This window comes from Patagioenas fasciata, chromosome 8 (assembly GCF_037038585.1).
Source record: "Patagioenas fasciata isolate bPatFas1 chromosome 8, bPatFas1.hap1, whole genome shotgun sequence".
Lineage (NCBI taxonomy): Eukaryota > Metazoa > Chordata > Aves > Columbiformes > Columbidae > Patagioenas > Patagioenas fasciata.
The window spans coordinates 17028565-17056003 of record NC_092527.1 but is presented as its reverse complement, the minus strand read 5'-3'; the positions used below and the strand labels follow the sequence as shown (position 1 = coordinate 17056003).

Here is a 27439-nt window from a genome sequence, read left to right as displayed (position 1 = left end):
AAGAAAACTGCTGGCTTCGTGTCTTTAAACAGACAGCATGTACCACAGCTGGAAGATCCATAAAGAAAAGAAACATGAAACAACACAAAGAAACTCAACAAACATCTTCCATCTACAAGTGCTCTGAAACCAAATTTCTGCAAACACAGCTTTGATACCTTCACAGTTTTAGTCTTCCCTGATAATTGTATTTGACAGAAATTCCTTTAGAAGTCAAAAATAAACCTATTACTAAGCGCATTTGCTACAAGGGGGAGGAAATAAAAGAAAAAAAGGAGCTTTTACCAAACTACTCAATTTTCTTGCATATTTTTACACAAGTACTTCTCTCTCTAAATTTGTGCAAGTGTCTGGACCCCAGCTATTAATGTGCACTTTGGTTTCCCCAGCCTGCCGCAGAACAGAGGATTCTGCATTTCCCACCACTGCAGTAATTCCAAATTTCATTCCGAGAAGACACATCATCCCCCTCCTCCACTTTCAAATGTTAGCTTTAGAGTTACTCTCCTGGATTAGTGCTTTAATTCATGTCCTAGGGGAATACTTACAGACAACTGTCAGTGCAAGGGGCACCCTGAGCTTAGTTTTGTTTAGCTCTGTCATCTCCTCCCTAAAAACCTTGAGCCTGTACATTTGTTATCATCTGGAAAAAAAAGTTGTGACAGCCATCATTAAAGATATACTCTAGAGGAGCTTCAAAGGAAAGGCAAACTTTGCTGGCTTTTCTTTTCCCTTGCTCTACAGACTCTCCTGATAGAATTTAACAGAGGTTAATTTATTCTGCTTCTGGATTCTCTGCCTACTGTTTCTTTGATTCTCTGCAACAAATTTGCACTCATAAAATGTCTGAATTTGGCCTCTAGCCAGAATCTGACAAGGTTTCCCCAGGTAATTTTTTTTCCTCTCCATTTAGTTGATTAGTATACCAAACAACACTATTTGCCTACACAAACACACACACACACACACAAGATCAACACACATAAAAAAAATAAGCCCTAAGAGGCACAAGTACACTATTTGTTTTCCAAGCAAGCCACTAAAGTAACTGTAAAAATCATCATTCTATATATTGAAGTTGAGTTGCACTGAGGGAGTTGGCCATGTGAGACACATTATCAATATCTGAATCAATGGACAATTTTATCTTGACCTCCTGTTCTTTGATGCTGATTCACAGATTTGGAAGCCAACAAGGCTAGCTGTGTTTGGCCATTAAGGAGAGACATGTTTTTGACTCCCTGGGCCACAAAAATCAGCTGTGACTCCACCAAAAGCACAGTCTGACAGAGGTGCATCATGCAGGGAGAACCTCAAATTCTTATATTACTCTTTTACCACAACTCAGTTGGCCACAGTTTATACATGGATTTCAGTAACTATATTTTTTGACACCATAGCATTTGAATGGTAACACTGGTCTTCAAGAACAAACAAAGTGATATTTTCCCCTTCTTAATGTTTTCCCTTATGTATACAGAGTCCATAAAATGCAAATATACACCGTGGAAAGAAATGCTCAAGTGAAGTCAACTGCTCTGCAAAATATTCATAATGGTTTAGCAGAAATCCTTGTTGATAAATGCCATAGGATGTAGACCCTCAGCAGCACCCAGTATTTCCTGAGAAAACACAGAGGGGAAAAATTCTAGAGATGTTATTTAATTCTTAAAATGACATTTTTCTCTACAGCTAACTTTCCCTAGTGATTAGAAAGCAATGCAAAACTCTAACTTGAATAGGTCTGTCTCACTGCCTCAATTTTTTTAGTTCTGTAGAATATACTGCAACATCTGTGTTTTGTTAAAATTACCAGAGGCAGATGGAGACACATTAAAGTCCACTGTTCTGCATCAGATAGAAAAATCAGATAGAGCTAGTTTTGTCTAAGAGGCCACCTGAGTATTAATGCAATTCACCCTTTACACATTTTAGTCCTAGATACAGGAGATTGTTCAGACTATGCTAATCTGATTGCCAATAAGGGTTTAAATATGTTTCATATACTCTACTTCTGTTATGTATAACCTTTGGTTTTCTTGAGTAGCTTCTCAATATAATTTTTAATTCTGCTTTATATCAACAGTATGCATACAGCTAATGGAGGTACCTGCACCCCACACTCAGCTGGTTCAATTCAGCACTGTTCATCTATCATTTTGCCTTGTTCTGATAACAGCAGTTTTCTTTCACTTGAAACGCTATATGCCGTTCTTTTTGGGCCAGCAAAATCAAACTTAGTTTTCCACTTCTATAATGATTTGTGCCACGGTTCATTGCCCTTTAAATTCAATAGTCCAGTCAGTTTCCCACCCACAGCTAAGATGTGCTTTGCTATATTTACCCTGGCTTTGCTGTAGTTATGTTGTGATACATGGCATCAAATATAAAAAAGTATTTCCAAGTATAATGGATTGCAAACATCAGGTAAGAGTTGGTACAGGAATACAGGGTCTTGACATCAGCTGAATATGGGGAAGCTACAATCTGCTATCAGTGGGTTGGCAAGAAGATGACAAGTCCATCTCTTCACAGCTGAAAAAACAACACCCTTCAATGTCAAGTTCGCTGTTATGTGGAAGCTTGTCAGTATTTAATGCTATGACCACTAATTTTTGACCCTCTACCTTTGATTTCCTATTTGTTCTCACCCTCACAGAAAACACAATTGGCTTTATCCTAAACTATGAGGACAAAAGGCAAAGACTCACATTTTAACAAGCTGACGCCCAGCAGTCAAATGGTAGTGAAATAATCTCTGCTTGAATTTAGTCTAGTACTGTCACATTTCACTGTTTGATTAATGACTGAAGGGAAATAGGTACAAATACATACATTGAGAACTCTACTTTGAAAAAAAAAAAACACCACAACAAAAACCACACACACAAAACAACACAAAAACCACACAAACACCTCTTGAACCATTCCTTTTGTTTTCTTCAGCAGGCATTCCAAAGGAAAAACAATCACCCAAATACATATAATGATGGTGTTATAGTCATAACAGAAGAAAATAGAGGCTCCTGATCTTTCATTTTGAAGTCTGAACCCAGTCCACAGTATCTGAGATTTAAAAGCAAAAAACACTGCACGCTTTCCCTAGGGCTTTCTTAAAAGTAGTGTTATGAAATCAGAGTTAAATTTTTGTTAGCAACCACAGAAAGTACATGCATAAACAGCAACTTAAGCATGAATATTTAGTCAGAATTACATATCATGCATAAAATGGAAAATTTGAAAGTGAAATAGAATGCAGTAAGATTTAATTAAGAATAAATTAAAGCATTACAACCACTTTTAATACAGCTCATTCCTACCACTTTCAGTGGGAAAGCAAGAAGCAACTGTTACCTGCAAAACTGCTGAATTGATCTAGCTATTGTAGGATATAGAGAGTCTCTTTTTTCTCTGTATAAGCTTTACTGTGCACATCCTTTCCTTTTTTTTTTTTCTCCTCTCCCTCACCCCACCCCATTATTTTACTTCCCTTGCTCTCTGAGACCCTTTTGTGCAGTTTTCCCAGCAGGCATCAAGGGCGATCCTCTGGCTGGAGAGTTGCCCCACATGAGTGGTGGGGCAGGAGGACCTTCAGCTGTGCAAACCAAAGCTGTAGATCTCCAGCAGTTTCAGAAACATCATCCATCTCTCTGTAGAGCTCTCCTGCAACCTGAGATTTAACTTGTAGATGCATATCTGTGCTGCAGTATTTCACTACGTGCTACCTCCTCATAGTCCTATGAAAAGTGTTTTCTGGAAAGGTAATGATGGCTAGTTCTCCTCCTTGGGAAAAGAACATATTAACTGGGTTTTGGCTACTCAATTTAAGGAAATCAGTAGGTACATATACAACCTGACTATGCCAAAATAGGATTCTGAAAGCACATCTGATGGAAAATCCATCCTTGGTACTACAGTATGCATGTGCTTTGAAAAATTCAGTGAACTTTGAGGCCATGAAGGGTCTCTATTACCTGAGTAGTGACTGGTAGGCAATTCTTAAGACTTTGATTAAACAATTTATTAGTACCAGCAAACTTTCTGTTAACTACTGAAGGATGACCTAGAAGCATTTATTTCAGGTAGGATAAGTAATCCAAAATTTGTCCTAGCTTTCAAAAGAATTTATGTTAACTGGACACAACAGCTTTTTGTTTCAATCATTAACTAAACAGATAAGATTATTCTTCATCATTGTGACTCAGTGATTCCCTACTAGCTGAAGCAAAGGAGGCAATCATATTCACATCCATTCAAACTATGATCATGATGTGAACACTTGATCATTCCCAACTTCCAGTCTCCATAGGGAAGTATATATAGTATACATATTGACTACTGTCTCCAATATTTAACACGTTACTGGTAAGCCACAAGAGCATTTAGAAAATACAGAAGCCAATGATGAATCTTTTAATTGTTATTCCAAATATACCATAAAGCTACTTCAGGTTAAAGAACCTTGTTTTCATATTTACTATGCCTTTTTTAGTATGTAAAACACATCAGATATCCCAAGACACAAAAATTTATTTCTTGGAACTTCATTTTGTCATACTACGATTGTGAAAACTGTGCTGCTCGGGCTCATGTTTAGTCATTAATTCTTATTTAAACGTTTAAAATGTCTAATAAATGGATCACCTTGAACCAGCTGAAGAACAGCAGCCACATTAAAAATTCAGTAAAACTACTGTATTTCTGAACCAGAACTCCCACAGGGAACATTAAAAATATGAATTCCAAGTACACTAATTTGGAATAACTTTTGTTGGGTATCCATGGAAATATGCTTTAACACACACGTGAAATATCACTATGGCTCAATGCATCTGTTCTTTAAAGTCCACAAGACCCATACTTTAAATCATTTATTCCAAACCAAGCTATGTTGCTTATAACGCTGCCTGAAGTTTGTGTGTGGTTATGCCAGAAAGTACTTGAGCCCCAAAGCCTGGTGCAGATCTAGCAGGAAGTGCTCCTGAGGCACAGTCAGTTCCTGCATTCCTGCCTTTGCAAATACTTTCCTTGGGCTGTATGGAAGATGTGGATTCAGCCAGTTTCTACTCTCCAAACTGTTAAACATTAATTTCAAGAGGTCCAGGGTTTAGAAATATTGGAAAAGATCAAGCACAATGCCTCTGAGAGAGAATTGAGGATAGGAGAAAAAAAGGAGATGTAGGTTAACCAGAAAACCTGATTTCTTAAAGGATAGTTTTTACAGGATACCAGTAGAAAAAAACTTGAAGTTTTGCAGAGTTCTGCAGGTACTAACAGCAGACATGGCTTTGTCAAACACAAACTGTACCAAACCAGTCCATTTTCCTTCCTGGACAGCAGATCAGACCATGTAGGTAGGTAAGCCCTAGGAAGGGTCATGTCTTGGTTACAATAAAAAAAAAAATTATTTTTATATAATATATATATATATATATTAGTTAACCTCTCTCATAAAACACAGAGGAAATACAGGCTAAATGAGACCACTATGACATGGAGGTTGACATACTGGCAAAGCACTCTGCACTCAGTAATTACAAGTTTTCATTGTTAAAACAGGGAAAGGCGCTGGCTGATGTCTTCCTTGATGGAAAGGAGTTAAGAGATAAGATGGTTCCAGAACAAAGCCTTTGGGAAAACAGGGGCACTCCAGGCTCAAAGAGGTTTGTAACAGTTTTGAAATACTCAGAGCTATGAACAAAGTAGGAAAGGGTAATCTATTCTGCATATTCTAGGTGAAAAAAAAAAAAAAAAGTAATTGTCTTCAATTGCAAAGACAATATAGGATTCAAATTTAAAATGAATGGAACAGGCTGCCCAGGGAAATTATGCAAGGTTAGATAAGCACTCATCAAAAGGGATGGAAGAGTTGATGTTACTTTGGCCTCTTGATTTTCCTCTCAGCCCCATTTCCTGAAACCCCCAGATAGACTTCTAGCACTAGCCTTAGAAAAAAGGATGATTTATTTAAAAGGTGTTTACCTATCTAAGATGGGAGCATTTAGTATGATTGATGCTAAAAGTTAGTCAAATCAGATTATTTCATAGTATTTTGCATTTTAGCAGTCCTTAATTAAACAACCCTAGTTTAATTCAGCACAATGCTGTTTGTGTGTCTTTGGGACTCCTAATCTTGCCCCTCAAGAATTTATTTTTATTATAGTTAACAGTAGATTTGCCTTCAAAGTTTTCAATAATTTTAACGTCTTCTACAAAAATACTCCCGTTACAAATGCACCATCTCTTTCCACAGCAACCTACAAAAGTAAATAATCCTGTTCTTTAAACAGGTCAAGAGGAAAGCACATGCATGAACTTTCTGAAATTCTGTCATGTTGGTGGGAGGTTAATACATGCCTACTCCATTAGCAGGCTGAAATGCACCACTTGCGTTAGATACAGCAATTGTTTATGATTCTAGCTTCAGCTATTTGCAAACTCACTGGGCTGATGTAGTTTAGAACATGCTAGGGAATAGCACATCCCTCTCCATCTGTTCATTTTGACCACAAAAACTAAATAATCTAAAATAGATAGTAGTAATAAAGAAATCTAGAAGGAAGTATGTTGGAAAAGCATGAACAAGGCAGAAGCAGAAACACTGAAGTAGCATTTTTCATTAGAGCAACAGCTGAATTCTTTCTTCAGTTGTAAACACAACAGAATAACCACGTTCTCCTTTTGCTCAGAAAGCTGTATGTCATACTTTAGAAATCTGGCTGACCTGCCCTCTACTTGTCCTCCCCAGTGCTTCCCATGACCACTAATTTGGTGAATGCACTGCAGTAGTAATAATTGAAAGAGATTTAAGAGCTGGGGACTAGCTTGTCCTACGGTAAACTCCCTCCTTGTCACTGTTATAGCAGAGATCACTGGTTCCCATGCACATGGTCTAGGACAACTCCTGTGTCCAGTCTCTGGCCAAACAGGGATCAGTAGTGGCAAAGTTCCAGCTATCAGAACTGGGACAGCAAGCATCATCTGCTGTCAACACGCATGCAACCACTGACAAGCCACCATGAGTCATCAGATGTGTTTCGTTGCTGCCTTTGGTACTCCTGCAGTCTGCTGCCAGTTATTTGCTACATTTAAAAGATTTGGTTGTCCTCCTGCATGGGAACAGAAATCTGGAGTCCTCATTTTAGGGCACTGAAGCAACCATGGTCTCAGTGTAGCCAGCCATAAAGGTTTGCCAAGCCTGGCTGCTGCTCCCTAGCACAGTCAGTCTGTTCTCAGCTTGTTTCTCCTCTCTGGAAAGTCACAGGTGCTTTGTCAACCACACACAGGTACTCCAAAACAACAGTACTGTCATAAAAATCCTGTTAATTGTACCAAATACTCCTTACAGGCAACACAGAGAGCAACACCTCAGTGGAAAGGGGATCTGTGAAAGCCCACCTGCAGGGTCAGAAACAAATGTAAGCAAGAGAAAGAAAGATTGTCACCTGTCATTAGTAGGTAGTAGTAGAAATAAAATTTCAGTATGTGTTTTGAAAGAGCAGCCACAGCAGGAACACTCCTTTGATGCTAAAGATTATCAGCTTAAAGTGTAAAAGAAAAATTTGGTTCAAACTCTTCTACGCATGTAAGTAATGATGAGCGTGACTCACAGAGGCCTGATCCAAGTGCAGCTCTGCTGCAGCAGCACCAGCTGCTGTCAGGGCAGGGCCACCCTGGGACCAGCCTGCACACAGCATCACCTCAGGGGAGCTGGTGGCACCAGTGCCACCCACCCTCACTCTGGGGGACAGAAAGGTGGAGTGACAGCACAACTCTATGCACAAGATACACATGCCAGTGCAGAAAACCTGGTGACATCTCCTTTGTCAACTTCAGGCTCAAAAACATCACCTGCCTATGATATCATATACTCTATGGTGGCAGAGAATACTGCTTTGTTTTGGAGGAGCTCTACTCAGTCCATGAAATATTTTGGTAACAGCTGAGAAGCCAGCTGTGTGGGTCTGGAGAATCCAATGTTCTGAGAAATACCTCACTAATATTGACAACAGGTACTCAAGACCTCAGCAGACAATACCCGGTTTCCTTGAAAATAAGACCTACCCCTAAAATAAGCCCTAGTATCATTTTTCAGGATGCTTAAAATAAGCCCTACTACAGAAATAAGGCCTAGTTACAGTTCATAAAATGTCAATCGAAATGGTGTCCAGGCAGCTATGCATATAAAAAAGTAATATGTTTTGGAGCAAAAATTAGTATAAACCCTGTCTTATTTTCAGGGAAACAGTGTACATATGGCACCCCAGCATTCATGTAACCGAAGAGCAGGAAAAGCCCTGGAGGAGTTGGTACTGGGAACATTACAACTGGGGAAAGGCCCATCATAAGAAGCTGAACAGGATTGACATGAGTGTTACTGTCCCAAAATGGGTAGAGATTATTTTTCCTTTATCTACCTGAAATACCCCATGGGTGTACTACACATGAATCATTTTCCTAAACAATTTATCTTCTTACTCCACACGAGGAACCTCACACCTCAACTTCAAAACTATAATTTTATTGGTCTTGCACAACACTGATTTTCCATCAGACCACAGATCAACCATCTATCCACTCCAGCTTACATTGTTCTGGGATTTTGTCTTGTTTAGATGCACTTTTTTTTTTTCCTCCCTAAATTCTTATCATTTCTTTTAGATTTTTTTTTTTTTCCCCCCAACTGTGTTTAAGTAGTTAGTGATTTGTTTAGCCCTGGTTGTAAAGCCTAACAAGCAATTAAACAGAATTCTGCACTCTCTGCTTTTGTCAACAAGCTTTATGCATTAATATTTTAAATAAAAAATAGGAATTAATTTGAATTACACTGAAAGAAGTTTAATCTGAGGAAAAATCCACATATTGTAGCAAAATACAACAAAAGCACCAGGGCCGATTATGCAGAGATACTGTCAGGGACCTTTGACATCTTTCTAATGAGCAGCTCCAGTATTAGTGAGAACACCACATCCAGCTCTTGATAATCAGTTGCTAAAGTAATGATGGTTTCAATCACCCTGATGAAGTTGATGACAATGATTAAACTGGCTACTTAAGACATCTCCTTGATTAAAGTGATATTTAATCCATAAATCATGAAATTCACTCCTGTTTGTCTTCATGACATATCTTTTATGAAAGTCAGGTGAGAAATTTTCATCTCTAGTGACAAACCCCTTTTCTGTTCTTCCCATTTACACTCTCATACATCCAATGAGGTAGACTTTGCCCACATAAGAAACAAAGTATTTGATAATTGGCAAGTACTTCACTAATGCCATTTCCTACAGACAACAGCAGCTCAGTATTTTACTATTCTAATAATACAAACAAATAGAAATTCTGCCGGAGTTCAAAATTCACAATGTCAAAGGCTATCTCACCAACTTGAAATTTGCAGTAAGTCATCATTTTAGCTTTCCGTCATCAACCAGGTAAAATAAATTACTTAGGATTGCTAGCATCTAAAAGAAATCTAATACATGCTAATATTGAACACTTTCTTCCTCTTCTTAAATAGACATGTAATTACCACAGCGTGATTATGCAGGGGAACAAAGGAATACTAGTATGTTAGGGTATCTTCAACTACTGCTTTGATAGTGCTTGTTGAAATTCCCTCTATGCACTGTTATCCCTTCACAGTATTTTAAGACATTAGTAGAAACAATAAATTTCAGCAGAAGGGTGCTAAACCAAAGGGCTTCAAGTAATATTGGGCTTGTAATTACTTCAGGCTATTGTAGTCATATGAAAATAGTAACTTCTTGAGGAACAGACTTAATAGCCCATTACAGTAATATAATTAGTGATAGCTTTCTAAGAAAGATTAATCCATTTAAATCACAGAGAGGAAAAGCTGTATGTTAGAGAATTTAATCTATATTGGCTCAGTTGGCTAGATAGGAAGAAAAGGTTCATTTGATCTGAAATCAAAAGTTACGTCTCTATTTCTTGCTGCTCTACATTTACAGTAAACACTATCACCAATAAATCTATTCAAGCTGAGAAAGCTGTCAGAGCAAGTCACATCCTATGGAGATTAAGATGTTACATCCAAAGGTAAAAATACAGACTGTTAACAAAGAGTAACAACCAAAGAGCACCTGATCCCTGCAGTGCTCTGGAAGGCTCACAGATCAAGCACAGCTCAGAGGGAAAGGCACTCCCACTTCTCCCAATTGCTCTGCTACCTGCAAGGATTGTCAAACACCTACAGCCATCCATTCCCACAAACCTCAGTCACGTGTTGTGCGCTACGTTGATTTCACACATTCCTTACACTGCTGGCTGTAAAGGGGACAACTGATGTTCATACACTGCAGTTTGTCCTAAAATTCTCCCATGTCAAATTAGTCCTAAAACATCAGTTCAGCAATGATTTCACAAGTGATCTCAGTAGGTGAGTCCCCACACCCCGGGACCTGCCAGGAAGGTCTCAGAAGCTTCTCTGTCACCCCTGCACAGATATCTCCATCCAGTGCAGATTTCCTGGAGACTTGGCCAAAACTACAACTGCACTTTTTTTTTTTTAAGTTATTACTATTTTTTAAGAAAAAAAGTCCTGAATAACTGTCATGTCTGCTACCCCTAGTATAAATCGCAGCCTAGAATAGCAGCACTATTTTTAGAAGAATAGAAGTGAACTATTAGGCATGACACAGAAAGAGAAGTAGAGCATGATAAACATAGCAGAAACCTTGAGAAGGACAACTAGAAACTTTATACAAGATACCAAGAAAGAAGCAGGGGACATATTTCAGCTGTACAGATTTGTATTAGCTGTTGGAGATAAGCCATATTCCCGCCATTTTCACCACCCCAAGTCCACTGCACTGCAGAATTTTCTGAATGAAAAGAGAAATAGTGGGAAGATACTGCTATAAATCAGAGATGCTGGAGTGGAGGAAGTCAGGCATATGTAATGCATTCAGTACTCAACCTGACCTTGGATACAGTATTAATAGTAGTTTCCTGTAGCCTGGAGATGGTAGACAAGTTTTTAAAAAAACTTGTGTTTTCCCTAAGTTAGTTCCTAAAATTAAATCGCTGTAACTTTATCTGGCCTGACTTCAGGAGAAAAAGTAGAGGAGATAACTAAACCGATCTCTCAAACTGAACAACTTTTTTTCTAGCAATAATAGTGCTTTTTCCACTCTCCCCCCTGCCCCAACCACTTTGTTTCCTTAAAAATATATCAGCTCTGCCAGAAAACATCATCTTTATAATGGCGATAAATCAATCTACTTCATCCATCAAACCTAGCTCAAGCCGTTTGTCAGACTGATGAGTTAGGAGGTACAGCTGTGGGTCAAGAACACCCAGCCATCAAACATCACAAGCTTTATCTGCAAATCCCTCTCTGGTATTGCTGTCATGTGATTACACTGAGGAAAAAAAATATATAGATTTGTAACCACCTCTTTTTTCTGATAGAAAATTGCCAAGAGAAAAACAAGAAATCCTATTTTCAAAGTAGATTCCCTGACCTAGTTCTGCAAGGTAGCTCCCCTTCGCTGACCTACATCTGTTGGGCTTATATCCATCTGAACATGGAGAAGGTTCACAGAGTGTGTTTTCTTCAAATGCTTATTAACCCTTAACAAACAGCTCTCCCAAAATCTTTCTAGAGCACGGACGAGACCCATCCTTTCCTCAGGCCTTGGCTTCCTCTGATTCCTCTGCTACAAACTGCCAGAGCCTCCAAAAAGCCAGTCTCCTTGCATCTTTGTGCCTGTGTACATCCTACTATAACAATCACAAAATGACAATGCTTATAAATAATGCAGTTAAAGGAAACAAAACAAGAAAACAACTACAAACTCACCAGAAAAGACCGAACTCAGAATTTTGTGAGTGGTTGATTTTTTTTGCTGCCTGCCCACCTATAATTTCATACCTTGCTGCACACAGGGAGAATAATAGAAACAAGCTCTTCTACCCAAGATGAGAAAGCATCTACAATCCATATACATAAATGCAGTATTTTAAGCAGTAATAAATTAGTAACAAACCCTTCATTTTACAGAGCAGCATTACTCCTGAAACCAAATAGCTTCACAATTACCTTTGCTCCCTCAGCTGTGCTAGAATGGAGATACTTTACAATGTGGTCTGCACTTGCATATGTTCACCATGTTCTAGCAAAAAAAGATGCCTACAATAAAATGTATTCTTATTTTGCATAGTACCAGCAATAGCCCTATCAACATTTTGCTAGTGTTTGCCATTAGCGGTAGATGTAACTTCAAATATAGCTTGAGAAAGACTTGTTAGCATTTTTAACAGCTTGCTATGGACCTGTAAAGAGTACAAATTAAAGTATTTAAATGGTTTGGGGAAAGGTTTTGTTCTGCAGATGACTGCCTAAGCAAAGTGGTTTGAGGCATTAGGATACAGATTGTCACAGGAAATTTCTAAAGCTGTATAAGAGATGCTGTAAGCCTTGCATCAGAAAGCACTCATAATTAATGTCTTTAGCATTGACAAAAGGCATTCCAGACGTACATGAAATTTAACGGAAGTATCAAACATGACTCTTAATGGGAATTTTATGAGCCATTCTCATTGCATTCTTTTCCTTACATTTTAAGCTGTACCCTTGAAATTTAGCATAATTCCAAAGCTGACATAGCTCCTCATCACATAGGTGGCTTTACTGAATGGTTGGACAGAATGCAGCCCCTGTTGTAGCATAAACCACGCTTTAAATAAGATTCAAATTTTTCCATTTTGGAAAGCAGAAGACAAAAAAGTTGCAATTTACCCTTGGGTGAAGGGGAAAACAAAAGGGATACTTTATTTACCAAGCAGGTACATTTTTCGAAACAATCAACCATAGCTCCAAACAGACTGAAAGCTTTAAGATAAAGCTGTAGGACTATTGTACTTTAATACCTTAATCCCTGCTCAGCCTAATAAACTCAGTTACTAGGCTACAGAACAATTAAAATAACTACTACAGAAAATATCCAGCACAAACCAAAGGGTGGAAAAAAAAAAAAAAAAACAAACCAAAAACCCCAACAAAACAACAAAAGTGTTCTCTAACACAAACATTTTCTCTGCAACAGCACACATAAGAAACAAACCTGCCAGACCCATACCTCCAAAATTGCCTCCACTCAGCAGGACAGAACCATTCAGGCACAGTAAGAGGAAGAGACCTTAATGTGTAGCCACTGATGGGGGTGAGGGGGAAAGGGTGTCCTCAGTGATTTCAGCTGTGACTGCAAAACAGGTGAACAGCTCCATCTAGCTCAGATGCGTAGGTCATCTGTGGGTGGGAGCCTGTCCCATGGCACCGTTAAACACTCCCCTAAACCTCTCCTTAGCCCTGGGCAAAAAAGAAAAACCTTCTTATTAGACCAATGGGTTTCAGCATCATACTCATCCAAGTGCCTGGGTGCAGAGGATGATGTGCCTGGAAGAGTAAAACATTTTTCTGTTATTTTGTAAAATCAGTGTGTTCAAAAGCACTTGGACTAACCACACTAAAGTAAGGCAGATTTCCAGCAAAAAACATGCATTAGGAGACGCCAAATGATAGATTCAGACAGAAATTCTGAGCTACACACACAAAAAAAACCAGAAAGCCCCAGCGTTAGTTAGGAAAGCAGTGGCCAGGGATGTCAAGGGAGCTGGGGAGCACCTGCTGCCCCCCGCCCCAGCCCTGCATCCTCCTTCCCTCTCCTGGGAGCAGGCTGGTTCTTGGCTGGGATTTGGGATGCTCCGTGCTCTGTGAGCAGAGCTGGTGGCAACAGGGAGCAGCAGCAACTGAGGGCTTCGCCCGGGGCCTACCTGGTGTCGAGAAGAGAGGTGTTTCTGGAGGCAATCGAGCAGAAAGTCTCTTTGGGTTTGGATGATGAATAAGCTTGTCATGGAGTGGTTCAGCACAAAAATTGCTAGGAATGTGCACAGAAACACAACCCCGGGCACAGGGGAAAAGGGAGGGATATCCACGCAAGGTGCTGGGAGCTGTGAGGAGGAGTGGGCACCATGTCCCCTGTGGCTGCCCCAGCTGAGGGGCCATGGCAGGTGCCACCACCTCAGCATGGTGCCCTGGGTGGGTGACACGCATTTCACCCTGTCCCCACGGCTGCTGCTGGGACTCCTAGATCTGTTCCACTGCGTTCAGGTGGGAAGTAATTTTGCAAAGAACTTGTGCTTCTTTTTGCAGAGACTCCAGAATAACGGATATTGCCATCTCAGCCTCTCTTCTCAGTTGATCCTCCCTGCAGGTGCATTATTTTGGACACTTCAGCGTTTTTACCTTGTTCATTTAGACTGAGCGGCTTCCAGGTGGGACTGGAAGGATTGGCTTCGACTGCAGAAGACTTGGACTTTCCAGGCAGGTGCCGCTGTGTGTGCTGAGATGCCAGAGACCCTGAGCCTTGTTGTCTCAAACTCCAGCTAACCCCAACTGATCTTCCCACCAGTGAGAGTGAATGAAGAAAGCTTTTGTCCTCTGTCACATTAGTCTCATCCTTTTTTGCGGCTTTGCTAACAAATGAGACCTCCGCTTCAAGAGAGAGAGAGATCACAGCAGGAGCACACCACTTCAGTAAGGAAAAGGGACTGAATTCAATAACACAATGACACTAAGTAGAGAAATGATACTGTTCGGCTTTGCTTACATGTATGGTAATCCCATCTATATGTTGTGAGTATAAAACCAAGTCAAAGTACAAATGGATTCTGAAATAAGGTTGTGGGGTTTTTTTAGCCTTTAAAACCATGGGCAGGAATATACAGCTCCACAAAAATGGAGGCCAAACCTTTCAAACCAGAACATTTCCTGGGATGCTGCATGACAGGTTTTCTAAGGCTGTTTCCTTTCAGCTACACTCAGTCTGAAAACAGCTTCCATTTCCAGTTAAAGTAATTGTGGTACACATTGCACACTTCTTGAAGCACAATCTTTGTGATAGGCACTATGATTATTTTTCTTCTGTTTTTATTTCTGTTTTTACCAGTGAAAAAAATAAACATGGTTGAAAGTAAACACCTTTTCTCCCCCCTCTTCAATGTGTTTAAGTGGATATTTTCTCCAGCTATTTGGATGAATAAACTTTGAGTTGGAGCGTTCATTTCTGTGCTCTAAAAAAATTTTGTGTATGTAGTGTTGCATATATATTATTCAGAAGCCCCAAATCCAACACTAATGTTTATCAGTGATTTTATTGACAGCAGAATAAATTTTGTTGATATTTTAATTGTCTTATTTCAGTGAACGGTTCAAGACTTTCACCTGCTGAAAAGAAGGTTTCACAAGATTCATCCTATGCATTGAGAACACTCAGACTTCATGTCCACATTAGGTGCCACTTCATGCATATCTACACATCGGTTTTAAGGTAAGCATAATTTTATGTAACGTGGAAAGGATCTAGTGCTCAGTCAAGGAAAGCATGAAATCAGGTGTAACTCTACAATAAAAGTTCATCTATTTAAAAGAAGCCTGACTCTACTTGATTAGTGCTCAGCAAAAAGTCTGAAATATTGGATTTGTGACCATTAAGACTAGTTCTGGGAGCCAGTCATTATACTTTTAATTTTGAACAGCTTAAAGTCCTTGTTGAGTAAACAGTAAGAACTGAAACTCTATTTAACCAATAAAAATCAGGCACATGACTTGCAAAGGCAATTTTTCCTTTTCAGTTTTTCTAACTGTCCCAGCTGTCACAGTGAACAAACCACTTTTCCATCACCTTCATTCAGTTTTTAAGAGCTTTTAATATGAGGATTTGCTCCAAGTTGCAATGGCAGCTGGTGAGGAAGCAGTGCAGGGCACTGCCTGGCCTCCTCTCAGCTAATCAAGGAAAATGGGCAAAGTGCTGTTACCCGGATTCTGCCCACAAGGACGGAAAGTTGCCCATGAGCTATAGTACCTTCCCAGACCATGGACATTCATACAGTGATGTGTTCTCATTACTGTCTGAAGCCAACTACAGACAGCTTGAAATTAATGTAGATGCAAGACTGCTTCTGCTTACTGGAGAAATCAACATGAAAATCACAATGTTTTTGCCCATCTATACAGGGTTACAGTGGAGCCTTTTTTTCACAGGACTGTGATTTGCAGGGTGTTTTCCAAGTCACCCTTTTATCTCAGTCCTGGGAGAGTTGTTCATTTTTAGCTTAGGAGGTCTCCCCTACTGTGAAACCTGGTGTCAATTCCTGGCCTGACAACAGGGCTGAGTCTGCAAGATGCTCCCTCACAGCCCAGAGTGCTGCCTGTGAGGCTGAGGGCAGGACTGGTTTACTCTGCTTGCCAGAAAGTGATGTGGGGCTTGGCGGGACACCCACAACTCTGGCAATGGGGTGTCACTGCCGCCTGTGTAATAGAAATGTCTGTTGGTCAAATGAAACTGAGATGGAGGTTAAGGGGAGTGCTAGATGCTGTCCTGAGTGCTCTGGAAGTCCATCCTGAGATAATACAAGCCAATGACAATTTAAAATATGGTACCAGTTTATATACATCACTGCCTGAAAATAAGCGTGATCGAACCATAGGGAGTCATTTTAGCATTACCAGTCTGTGTGAATGTTAGTGGAACCACCTGGAAAGGTTTTTGGTAATTAGCCCTTAGTTATGCCGCTGTCTTCTCTACAGAGAAAGCAGAACTCAACTCTTGCCTTAGCTTTGATTAATGTTTTAAGTGTTTTTAGGTACAGGTTTCTTCAGAAGAAAGACAGACGACATAAGCACACACATGAACAACACCTGCTCAGAATAACCCTCTCCTGCCAGAGTATCAGTTCCTCCTCTGAGGTCAGAATTTTAAAGACTTTGTCTCCTGAGCTGCTTTGGAAAAAACCCTAACGTTTTTAGCTGAGACGAAAATGCAGGCAGGCTGAATTTGCTTTCACTGCTTCCCTATACAACATAGAGAGAACGGGCATAGGAAATTATGTTTAAAATATAGCTTTGTTAAATAATACTGATAATGTGAAAGATCATCCTGGCAGCTGATCCTTGAATATGAATGCATATGAATGCTGCAGAACAAGTGTGGAGAGTTTTGCTTGTACATTTTGGACTGCAAGACCCAGCTTTGATCTATAGAGGTGGAAGACCTCACACCACCGTCAGAACTGAAGCTGAGTGATCACGACCAGTTACTCTAGCAAAGACAAATCAGTGATGACAACTTTAAGACTTTGGAAGCAGCTTCACCTCTGCAATAATCAAGGAGAATATGCAATGAAATATGAAAAATGTTAGTTGGAATCAAACTGCTTTCATGCTGTTCTGAAATTACCCTGATGGGCAGAGGGATTTCTGTTCAGGTTGCTCCAGCTCAGGCAGTGGGAACTAATGGGTCAGGTCAAACCAGAGCCTCAGAAACTGTAAATCAACACCTTTGCTGGCACTCTGTATAACCTGACAGCAACTGAGAATTGGTTTCTTCAATTTTTATTTCCTATTATTTCATTTAGATTTAATGAGAGGAGCCTTTGCAGAAGTCAGTGCTGACACTTGCCTTTTGGTGCAGCCGCTGGTGGAGGAGCTGCAGCCAGCCCGGGGCTCAGGGCAGGCCAGCATTGGAGGGGAGCAGAGGTGGAAACCTGGGGTTTGTTTCAGTCAGCTCAACTGCTGAGCCACCATAAATACCTTCCTCTGGGAGCCACATTCCCTTCACAGTTACTGTGCTTTCAGTGAAAGAGATGCCACTTGTACAACACCAGAGTCTGACCTGAAAGTTTTATGTAGTCTATTTTTTCTTCGCAAATATATTAGTTTTATTTACCTTTTCGTGTAAAACCCAAAGTTGCCATTGATGTGCACAGAAATCTCCAGCAATTTATGGGCAATTCGATACATAAAAGAACTAACTTCAACACACTTCTAGAGAATGGGTAGAATGGTTTGGGTTGGAAGGGAGCTTTAAAGGTCATCTAGTCCAACCCCCCCGCAATGAGCGGGGAAATCTTCAACTGGATCAGGAGAGTAACATGAAACACAGATCTTAACCGCACCCTGTTATTGTGATGTAAATCTAAATGTTTATAATTTAGATTTGTATAATCTTTTTAAAAATAGTTAACAGAAGCATTTCAAGTACAGATAGATAGTTTAAAACAAAATCACATAAGAAATTTTACTTCTTTCTTTTTTTTCTTTTCTTTTTTTTTTTTTGAAATCTCTGTTTCCAAAACTCAACACTTTAAAGCTGTGCCATAGCCAGAAGCTCCCTACCCTCTGCTCCAGAAAAAGTTCACAGTGAGCATCTTGCTGAGGTGGTGAGGGTGGTAATATTTCTGCTAGCTGCTGTTTCCCCCATTGAAAACAGTCAAAATCTCAGCTATTTCTAGGACATTCAGGTTCAGCAGATGGCTCTGATCTTGGTATCGATGGATAGATTTTTGAAAAAAAAGTTGTGGAGTATTCAGACTTCTCTTCTTTTTTGGGGCATACTCATTCTTTCCTGGAAGAGATAAGAGATATCTAAAGCAAATGAGTTTCATTAGAGTCAGAAAGCCAAAGCAAAATCTATACAGCATTTCTGTCCTGCTTATGCTGAGGTATGTGATACTTCCCACAGCTCTGTACAGGAGTAAGTTTCAAGTTACAAAAGAGACATCATCTTAATGCATCGTCCAGCAAGCAAAACTCCAAGCCTGAATTCCTTAAAAAAAGGGCTTAGACGTATAACTGGCATGACTTGTTAATTGGCCTCACTGAGCCTTCTTTAGTTTCACTGATGCATCTCGATGATGCATCTCAGCTGCTACTGTTGATTCCAGAAAAAACCAAGGAATTATCATCTTCTTCTAGACGTATTTGAATATTAATTACTCTTTGTGTTCTATTCTCGTATTATTTGTATTATTATTTGTATTTTTAGCTTCCAAATATTTACACAACTGAAAGCTCCCATTCCATATTCCTTCAAAGCAAGACATGTATTGAAACTATATTTGCCATATAACTCCTAATTTTATGAATTTCAGCATTATTTATATTGCATAATTGAATGCAATGCGTATCAGAGGTCTTAACCTTTGGAAACATTTTAGTATTAAGAGGCAAAAAGTTGCATCTGAAGCTGTAGCTCTGGACACTTCAGATCACTTCTGGTCTTTGGTGCTCTGAAAGAAGTTAGAGGCTTCTGGTCTGAAATCTCACAGTACTTCCCAGTGCTGGGCAGGAGAACCCAAAGAAAGCAGCTGACCTGGAGTCTGGAAACATTGATACCAGCAGATATGAAGGAACAGCAGGAAAAGTGCTGTGCAGAACAAGATGCAAAAATCCTTCTTCAAGGGAAAGGTCCCCCGTTAGGCCTACCCAAAGCAAACAAATGTAAGCATATAACATTTTGAAGGTTTTAGGCCTTAAATTTTCTCAGTAGACGCCGCCAGTGTCCTAGAAGTTAGGCTGTAAATTATACTCTTGATTTTTAGGGTATGGTACAATTGGACATGAATAAATATGCTGAAGCATTGCAAACTCAGTGATGTCGGTAAAACCAGAGTGAGCATAAGACAGCCCAAAAGTGGGCCATGCAATGGAAGAGCAAGGAATAATGAGGAGTGTATTAGTGCTCAGTCACTACAGTGATCTGGTACAGAACGTGGTCACTGCTAAGGAAAAAGAAAAACAATTGCATGTGGGTCTCCTGATGGTGTTACAGAATATATTACTAAAAGCTACAGTACGAATACAGTATTTCCATGCCACTTACATCTGTTATATCCTGTACTTCATTTACATTCTTCAGTTATCAAGAAACTCTGTAATAGCTATAAAGCATTATAGTTCCTCATAGAAAAAAATATATGTTGTCTTGCTGTATTTTTTGTTTATTATTTATCTGGAAAGTTTCACAAGAATAGCCATGTGGGGTGCTAGGAAATCACTCCTTTTTTACAGGACTCTTGACCAAAGAGAACACTGTTAAATGTTTTCAAGAAAGTGTCAATGCAGCCTGTCAGTGTCGTGCGATTGCTCTGTCCCTACAGCAGGCATTGAAAACTGTGCTTTAATAATAAAGAATCAAAATGCAATCATTTTTTCTCCAAAAGACAGTACAAGCATTATGGATTTGGAAAGTTCTGACCCTTTTCCTTTTCTCAAATACTACCACCAAAGTCATTAGTAAATTCAGGTAGTTAAAGTTTTTGACAGTTTCAACAGATAGATAGATTGGTTATTTACTATTAAGATGAAAGCACTTTTACCCTCTACAGCAGACATTGCAGACAACTGTGATCTCCACTACGGTCTTCCCCAGTTCTGGGCTACAGCAATGGCTTTCCACTACCATTAATATATTCTGTGACTGTATTTATTGCAAGAAAATACCGGTTTCTATGGCCCAATCCAGTAACTGCTATGTAATAAAAATAAAAGTTAAAAAACCTTCTTAATAATTTCCTGCTGTTGTAGCTATTTCATTTATATCTCATGTATGAAGTCTCCTATTTAAAATACAAACCTCCTGTTTGATATGGTGATTTGGAAGAGCAAAGTCTAAAATCTGAAAACTGTGTGTCACGGTTGTTTTCATGTGACTGCACATCAAAACAAAGGGAGAATGATCTCACCATGAATTTACAATAATAATGCAATACAAAAAGAAAAAAGTTTGCATCACCTTATATTTTCAGCAAGATAAAGAAAGCTATTATTCTATTAACCATTTTTTAATATCATTTAGATAAAATCTTGTTCTCTTTGAGGAATTCTACCAGTCCAGCATCTGGACTACAGAAAAAGGGACAAAGACAGCTTTTAAGACTATGTGTCAGACAATACAGATAATGTGATCACTGATCTGTTGGGCTGTTGAAATAAAATTTAAAAATAAACAAAAAAAACCCCAAACCACAAAAGCTGAAAAATCTATACTATTTTTTTTTCCCCAATTTGTTTGAAGATAAGCATTTTAAATTAATGCAAATAATTCACTTCATATAAGCACATTGTTTTGCCAATTGAAGAACAGTTTATAGGGAGATTCCATTTTATTGAAAGGTAATAGATATTTATGCCATTTTCAAAACCAGTTTTTATTCCAGGTCTGCTTCTTCAAGCTTTAATTTTATTTACTGCAGCTAGGACTCTGGAAGAGTTCTTCTTTGGTATTCACTTTCATAATACATTATAGGAGTAAGAAATGTTCAAGTAATGCCCAAAATTAGACTAAAGGAAGCTGGGGATGAATGGGGACAAATCCAAATGTTTCCTACTTACATGAGAAGTACACGTATTAATTAATTGAACATTTGGATTAGGGAGCACATCTAGTGCGTGCTTGGTCATAAGCACATGTCATTTTCTCGTCATTTTTTTCAAAATATAAACCTAAAGCTGTAGGATTTTGGTGAATAACATTGGAATTAGCCGCATGGTCTTTAAGTTCATTGCTGTTAGAGCCTGGTCAAGTGATATTCAGCCCTTGTAAAAGATAGACTTGACAAACCAATCACTCAGCCACCAAACCTTGTTCTGTATTCTGGTGAGGGTATTCACACTCTGAGCATGATTTTCGTAAGCAAAATGTAGCTCCCTAAATCAGTGTAGAAGCCCTTACATCTCATGGTAAACTACTATGTGACACTGCATTGGGCATCAAATAGATCTGGGAAACAATCCTCTATTAATATAAACTGCCATTACTGCATTGACTACATCAGCTCAGAGTGTGGCTAGATAACAAAAACATTCTGAAGAGCTCTTGTTTGGGGATGTGTTTGTTGATCCTGCAAGAATTAGAATGTTTCAGCTTTAGGTCATGGATGTACTAAAAAGTTTTTCACTGGTTAATGCTATGAAATGTGCCCATAGTCACCTACAATTCCTATTTCAAATGCTGAGATCATTCTACAGACTGATTTTTCCTTTAGGGTTGTTTTGAAGAAATTCTACAGAGAAAAAGAGGAAATCCAGATATACACCTCTCAAAATTCTGCTCCGCAGTATTATGCTGAAGAGACACAGGCTTTCTCAGTTCAGTTCAGTTCAGTTCAGAGAAAGTTTGATTTATTTAATTAGCTGTTCTCCCAGTTTACTCGATTGTAATGCTGCATGTGTGAATTTTGACACTAGACTACACTTGAATTTCATAGGTCAGATATAAATTTTAATTATGTTACAGGTAAATGACTGAGTTCAGAGCCTCTTTTAGGGGGATTACAGTCTGTTTCCAAGGCTAGCAACAGATATAATTTTAGGAATGAACTGCATTTTGCACTGACTCACATCCCTTCTGATCCATTGAGTTCGATGGGACCAAAGGGGTCAAAAGTAAAGCAATATTTGACCTACTATTTTGGCTGTTCAATTCCAACTTTCTTTTGTGTCCTCTATATAATTAATAGCCAGACCTCAGAGAAAATGTCACATTCACCATAAAACAGGAAGGTCCATGGAGGAAAACAGTTGTGTTACAGAAACTCACAAACAACATTAACGCTACCTAGTTTGATGTTTTCAACCCTTTTTCTTTTCATCTGTAAACAACGACAGTTCCAATAGAATCTGAAGCGATACTCATAACAAAGAATACACTAGTCTGTCATATGGTTAATATTAATGTCTCTCTATTCAAACATGCTGAAAACTGAATAGAACAGTTAACATATAACAGTCACACATCCTTTGCTGAGTACAAGATCGCATCTCTAACATGAACTGAAGATCTCCTCACCATTTCAAACCTTCATCTACCATTCGACAAACATTTCATTCTCTTAAATACATTGCTCTTCCCATCTTTCTGAGTCTTTTGGCAGTGCTGAGTGAACACATTCTCTCCATGAAGGCATTGCTTATGATATGGTTCTTTCTTCAACAGAAATCTTGCCGTGTGTTTCCAATACATTGCCAAAGGTTAATTTGCAGTTTGGAAGGATTTGGAGTGAGAAGGCCTTACACCTGGATTGAAAAAAAATTATTTTGAAACATCTGTTTAGCCACGCTTCTGCACTTTGTTGCAGGGAGACCATCTCTTGGTGAAATTAATAGTGAACAATTAATTAATTGTGATCACACTTCATAAATTATTGAATCAGAGCTTTATATAGTAGCCAGTTTTTATATTACAGGTATGTTCATGGGGCTTATGTACAGACACAAGCTCACTTTGTTAGTGTCCTGAGCTGGCAGGTTGTAAATAGTGTTGACAGAAAAGTCACACAACTGTAGGGATGCGAAGTTGAGCCCCACTTAACACACCTCATCTTTCAGAGGGATTATTGGATGTGGGCCTGAGGCCGTACCCACAGCCACCAGCTCAGCTCATGCACAGTGGGGTTGCATCCAGCCACAACAGACTGTAGAAACACATCAGGGTGAGACCACTCCTCATGGCAAAACCACCTTGCTGCTACAACAAAAACTCCATGTCTTTGAAGAAGGGAATCTGAATGAGGTATGCTACATCCTGTGGCATAAAGCATCATTTGCCCTCAAATATATTTTTATTGAAAACACACAGCAAAGATTACAGCCATAGAAAGTTCTGTAAACAAGACGGTTTCATCACTGTTATCTTAAAAAAACAGAACCACAAAAGAAACCCAAAATAAGACTTGCAGAATGAAGACTTGTGAATAGTATTTTTTTTACTGTCTTAACAAAAAAAAAATTACATACACCTTCAGCATTTCTTTCCCAATTCGCTTGTAAGAGGTTAAAATATTGCTTTATTCTGACTCAACATACAACAGCACTGTGTGATCGACTGTGCTATTTTGGGAAGTCTTGAGACTTGTGAAGTGGAAAGTCTGGGGCACATTAATAAATCTAACAATTAGTTTGCTGCAATGGAATATTTTAATACACTCCATAGATACCATAATTTTTTAAAATCAATCATTAACCAGGGAGGGCTCTTTAGTAATTATTTATTATAGTTTGTTTTCTTATTCCCCACAAATAGGCAGATATTTTAATACTAAAATAAGACAGTAACGCATGTGTCACTGAACCCAATTCATAGAATTATCGTCATATTATGTTAAAATGTATGGGGGAAAAAAGGACTCAAAAGAAAGAAAATGCAAAAAATGCTTCTAACATGATTGGGATACAGCAACCAGGAAATGGCATTTCTTCTCTAAGGCCTTGGTCCCCTTGCAGGGAGTGATTTGATGAAAACCATCTGCTCTTATACTGCCCCATTAGAATAAGATCTGTGCATGCTTGTGGGTCTGCCCATACCGAACCATCTGCAGTGTTGAAGCTTTAAAGTTCACAAACTTAAGCCACAATTACTTAAAGTGACTGAGGAGCTGAAAGCAGGAACAAATTAGGGCAGTGTGGACACTTATCAGCTGGATTTTTATCACGTTGGATCTCCCTGACTATTCTCTGAACAATCCATGATAAAAAATAAGTTTAAAAAAATACATACACACTCAGAAGTGCTCCTTGAGAGCTTACAAATGCCTTCAAAGCATAACAGTGTAGGAATGTTGAGGGGTCAGTAATGAACAACCCAAACCAAAAACGGAACCCAAACCTGTCACAATACACGCTTTTGCACTTTCTCTTGTTCTTCCTCACTCTCTGTCAAGGCAGGATGGAGCCTCTATCAGAGGATGGAGCAGCTGCAGGCTCCTGACCACTGCATCTTTGCAGACCCTAATCCACTCTGCACTTAGCCAAACTCAAAGCTCCTAAATGTTTCCATTGACTTTCCTGGGCTGACTGACATATTAAAGTAAGATCAAGAGTTAAGCATCTCTCTCAGTTTAGGGATTTATTGTCATTCCACAGTAGGTACCAGACCTCGGAAGTAGACACTTGCATGCCTCTTTCCACAGTATGAACCTGGACCCAAAAGGAGAGGGGAGAGGGGACCAGGTATGTGCTGGTGTGACAGGACTTGCTCCTCAGGGTCTGAATCCCTGGCCAGTTCTGCCCTGAAACCAGAAACGAATCTAAGAATGTTCTTGGGCTTTACTGAAAAAAAGGATGCATAGCCTAAGCCTTCAGACAGCTGAACAGGACCGCAGTACAAGGCTCTGTAACTGAAACTGTATGTGTAATCCTGCCTAGAAAGCACCTGATGTACACTTTACCCCTCCTGGAACTTTTCCCTTAAAAAAATATTTTGTTAAAAAACACTATGATATGAGGGCGATTGACTATTTGGTTTCTTCTAAGTAGATGCTCTTAAATTAATGCATATAAATAATTTGTATTTAATCTCCTCCCTTCCTGTTTAGCAAAGCATCGAATGCACAGATCTTGTTTCCCCTCCCGCAACCCCCACACAAAGTCACTTGGTCAATACTGAGTCTCTTTGCGTTTTGCTTTTTAAGACAAATTGTGCCTCTCGCTCTGACTTGGCCGTGGGACTCATGGGCAGAAAGGCTGTGTTTTCGCTCACGCTGCTCTCTGCTTCTACGCTCGCCAGTTCATAGTCCTCCGACCTCCTCGCATCCGTCAGAATCCGAATTTGCTCCTGCACAGTTTCTAGCAATATTTTCACTTCATGTTGTTCTGCTATAAGACAATTACTGACTGGGGAACTCACATTGACAAGTTCAGCTGAATAGGAGTTTTTGCACCATTTGATGCCTGTTACTTCAGAAACATTTTGCATTTGCATGCAGGCTTCGTCCAAGCCCACAGATGGGATGATGGGAACCGAGTTGGCCCTTGAAGATGAATAGCCGACCAAGTCCTTCTGATCCATGTTATTAAAATAAGGGGTTGTCTCTCTTGAAGGCAGTTGCATATTTATTGAAGTATTCTGAGGAGTTTTTAAACCACTAGACGAACACCTGGAAAGAATAAAAAGAAGTTTCTGTTGTACATCAAGCAGTCAGATGCAACCGGCAGCAGGAATGCTGTGTGAGATGCAGTGAACTATGTGGAAGAGACACCTGTCCTTTTTCTCTCGCATTAGGAGGACTTAGTAATAGCGTGGCCCTGGGGAAAACCACACACTGTGGAGACGTGGTTTTGATTCTCAGATCTGCTGGTGGCAAACTGCTGCTTTCTTCTCTGTCTCGTTTTGCCCACCAGTATAACAGAATAATGACAATTCCTTTTAAAAATATTTCAGCTATAATACTGTATTACAACTCATTGTGTTTGAATTTAAATTTGAAATTCCATTCTACATTACTAACTGGGGCTTTCTTCAATATTGGAACTATCAATGTCAAATGGTTATTTTAGGAAAACACTTTAGAAAGGTGCAGAAAAAAAGAACTTTAAATGAAATATGGTTATGTAGTCTTTATTTACATGTAAATGATTGTCTGTGCTCCCTTCCAAACAATTAGAGCACTTAATTGCACTGTACCTCTGAAAAACATGTCTTTTTTACAATCACCCATACTATGAAGGTTGGCCTGATTTGTTTTCATCTGGAATAGATCTAATACATTTGGCTTGAGAAATTGTCTGTGTTTTCCTGATATTGTAAACCTATGTTTAAAAAAAAAAAATACTTTATCCTCCATTAATACATATCCTAGGATGATTTATTTATTGTGAGGCAACTTTGGTGAGTTTTTATCAACATTTCCATTTTGTTTCAAAGCCAAATTCATTATTCTGGTCAGAAAGCCTTTTCACTACAGGAAATACTTAAAAAAAAGATAAATGGAAAGTATACTACGTATAAAATAAAGAAAGCAATGACAAAAAAAAAAGAAGATGTTTCCTATCTGGAAGTGGTATCACTGGAAAATTTGTGCTCTTAGAGTGCTATATCTGCTAATCATGGTTGTCAAGACATCACCTCAGTACTGGAACATATTTTATTTATAATCAGCTTTGTGATCATATCACTATTTAATCCATAGATGAGGAAAGCAACATTTAGATCTGGTGTGGAAGCAGGTGCTTTGAGCTCTGACTTGAAGGGTATTTTTCAGAAAGCTGCTTAAGCCTGCTGGACTTCACTAGGGATAGTCTTCTACACATATGTGCTTTGCTGCTTTTTGGCATTAGCAGAAAGAGAACTAAGGAAAAGAAAGTGAAGTGCATGAAACAGCGCACAACACTAATTAACTGGAAAGGCTTCCTTTGGCCCCATCCTCCTGGCAAGCTGTCAGACAGCAGAGAAAGGAGGAGATATCTTTAGGCTCATTTCCAGCAGAGCACTGCTGACTTGTAATTAACTCATCTGTGGCGATGCCGTGTTTGTACTACTGTTTGACACATTAACCTGTGCATGTGCAGGCATGCAGCTCTGTGCAGCCCCTGTACCAAAACTCTCCAGACATCCCCAAAAGATCAGAAAACACAGTGGGGAGCCCTGTGATAAGTAGGTGTTGTGATCTTTGCTGCTCTCTGATGGAAAGAGATACTGCTTTGGGAAGTGGGACCCAGGTGAATAAGATTGCAAGCGGGTTTTTTGGATATGTGATAAAACTTCTTGTACATGCTATACAGCTGCACTTATGCTTTTCATATCTGAGCCAGCTGAGACTCAACTTTTGGTTAATTACATTTGCACTATGCTTAAAC

General features: G+C 39.2%; 1 protein-coding gene across 3 annotated transcripts in view; it reads right to left on the bottom strand.

Moving 5' to 3' along the window:
* Window positions 1-22061: 22061 nt before the first annotated feature.
* NRG3 (neuregulin 3) overlaps window positions 22062-27439 on the bottom strand; it is a 395896-nt gene continuing 390518 nt past the window's right edge. For all 3 annotated transcript variants that reach the window (XM_065843806.2, XM_071811759.1, XM_065843805.2), the window contains one exon: window positions 22062-25740. In XM_065843806.2, the coding sequence (XP_065699878.1) occupies window positions 25233-25740 (508 nt within the window). In that variant the 3' untranslated portion in view covers window positions 22062-25232. The remainder of the gene's footprint in view (window positions 25741-27439) is intronic.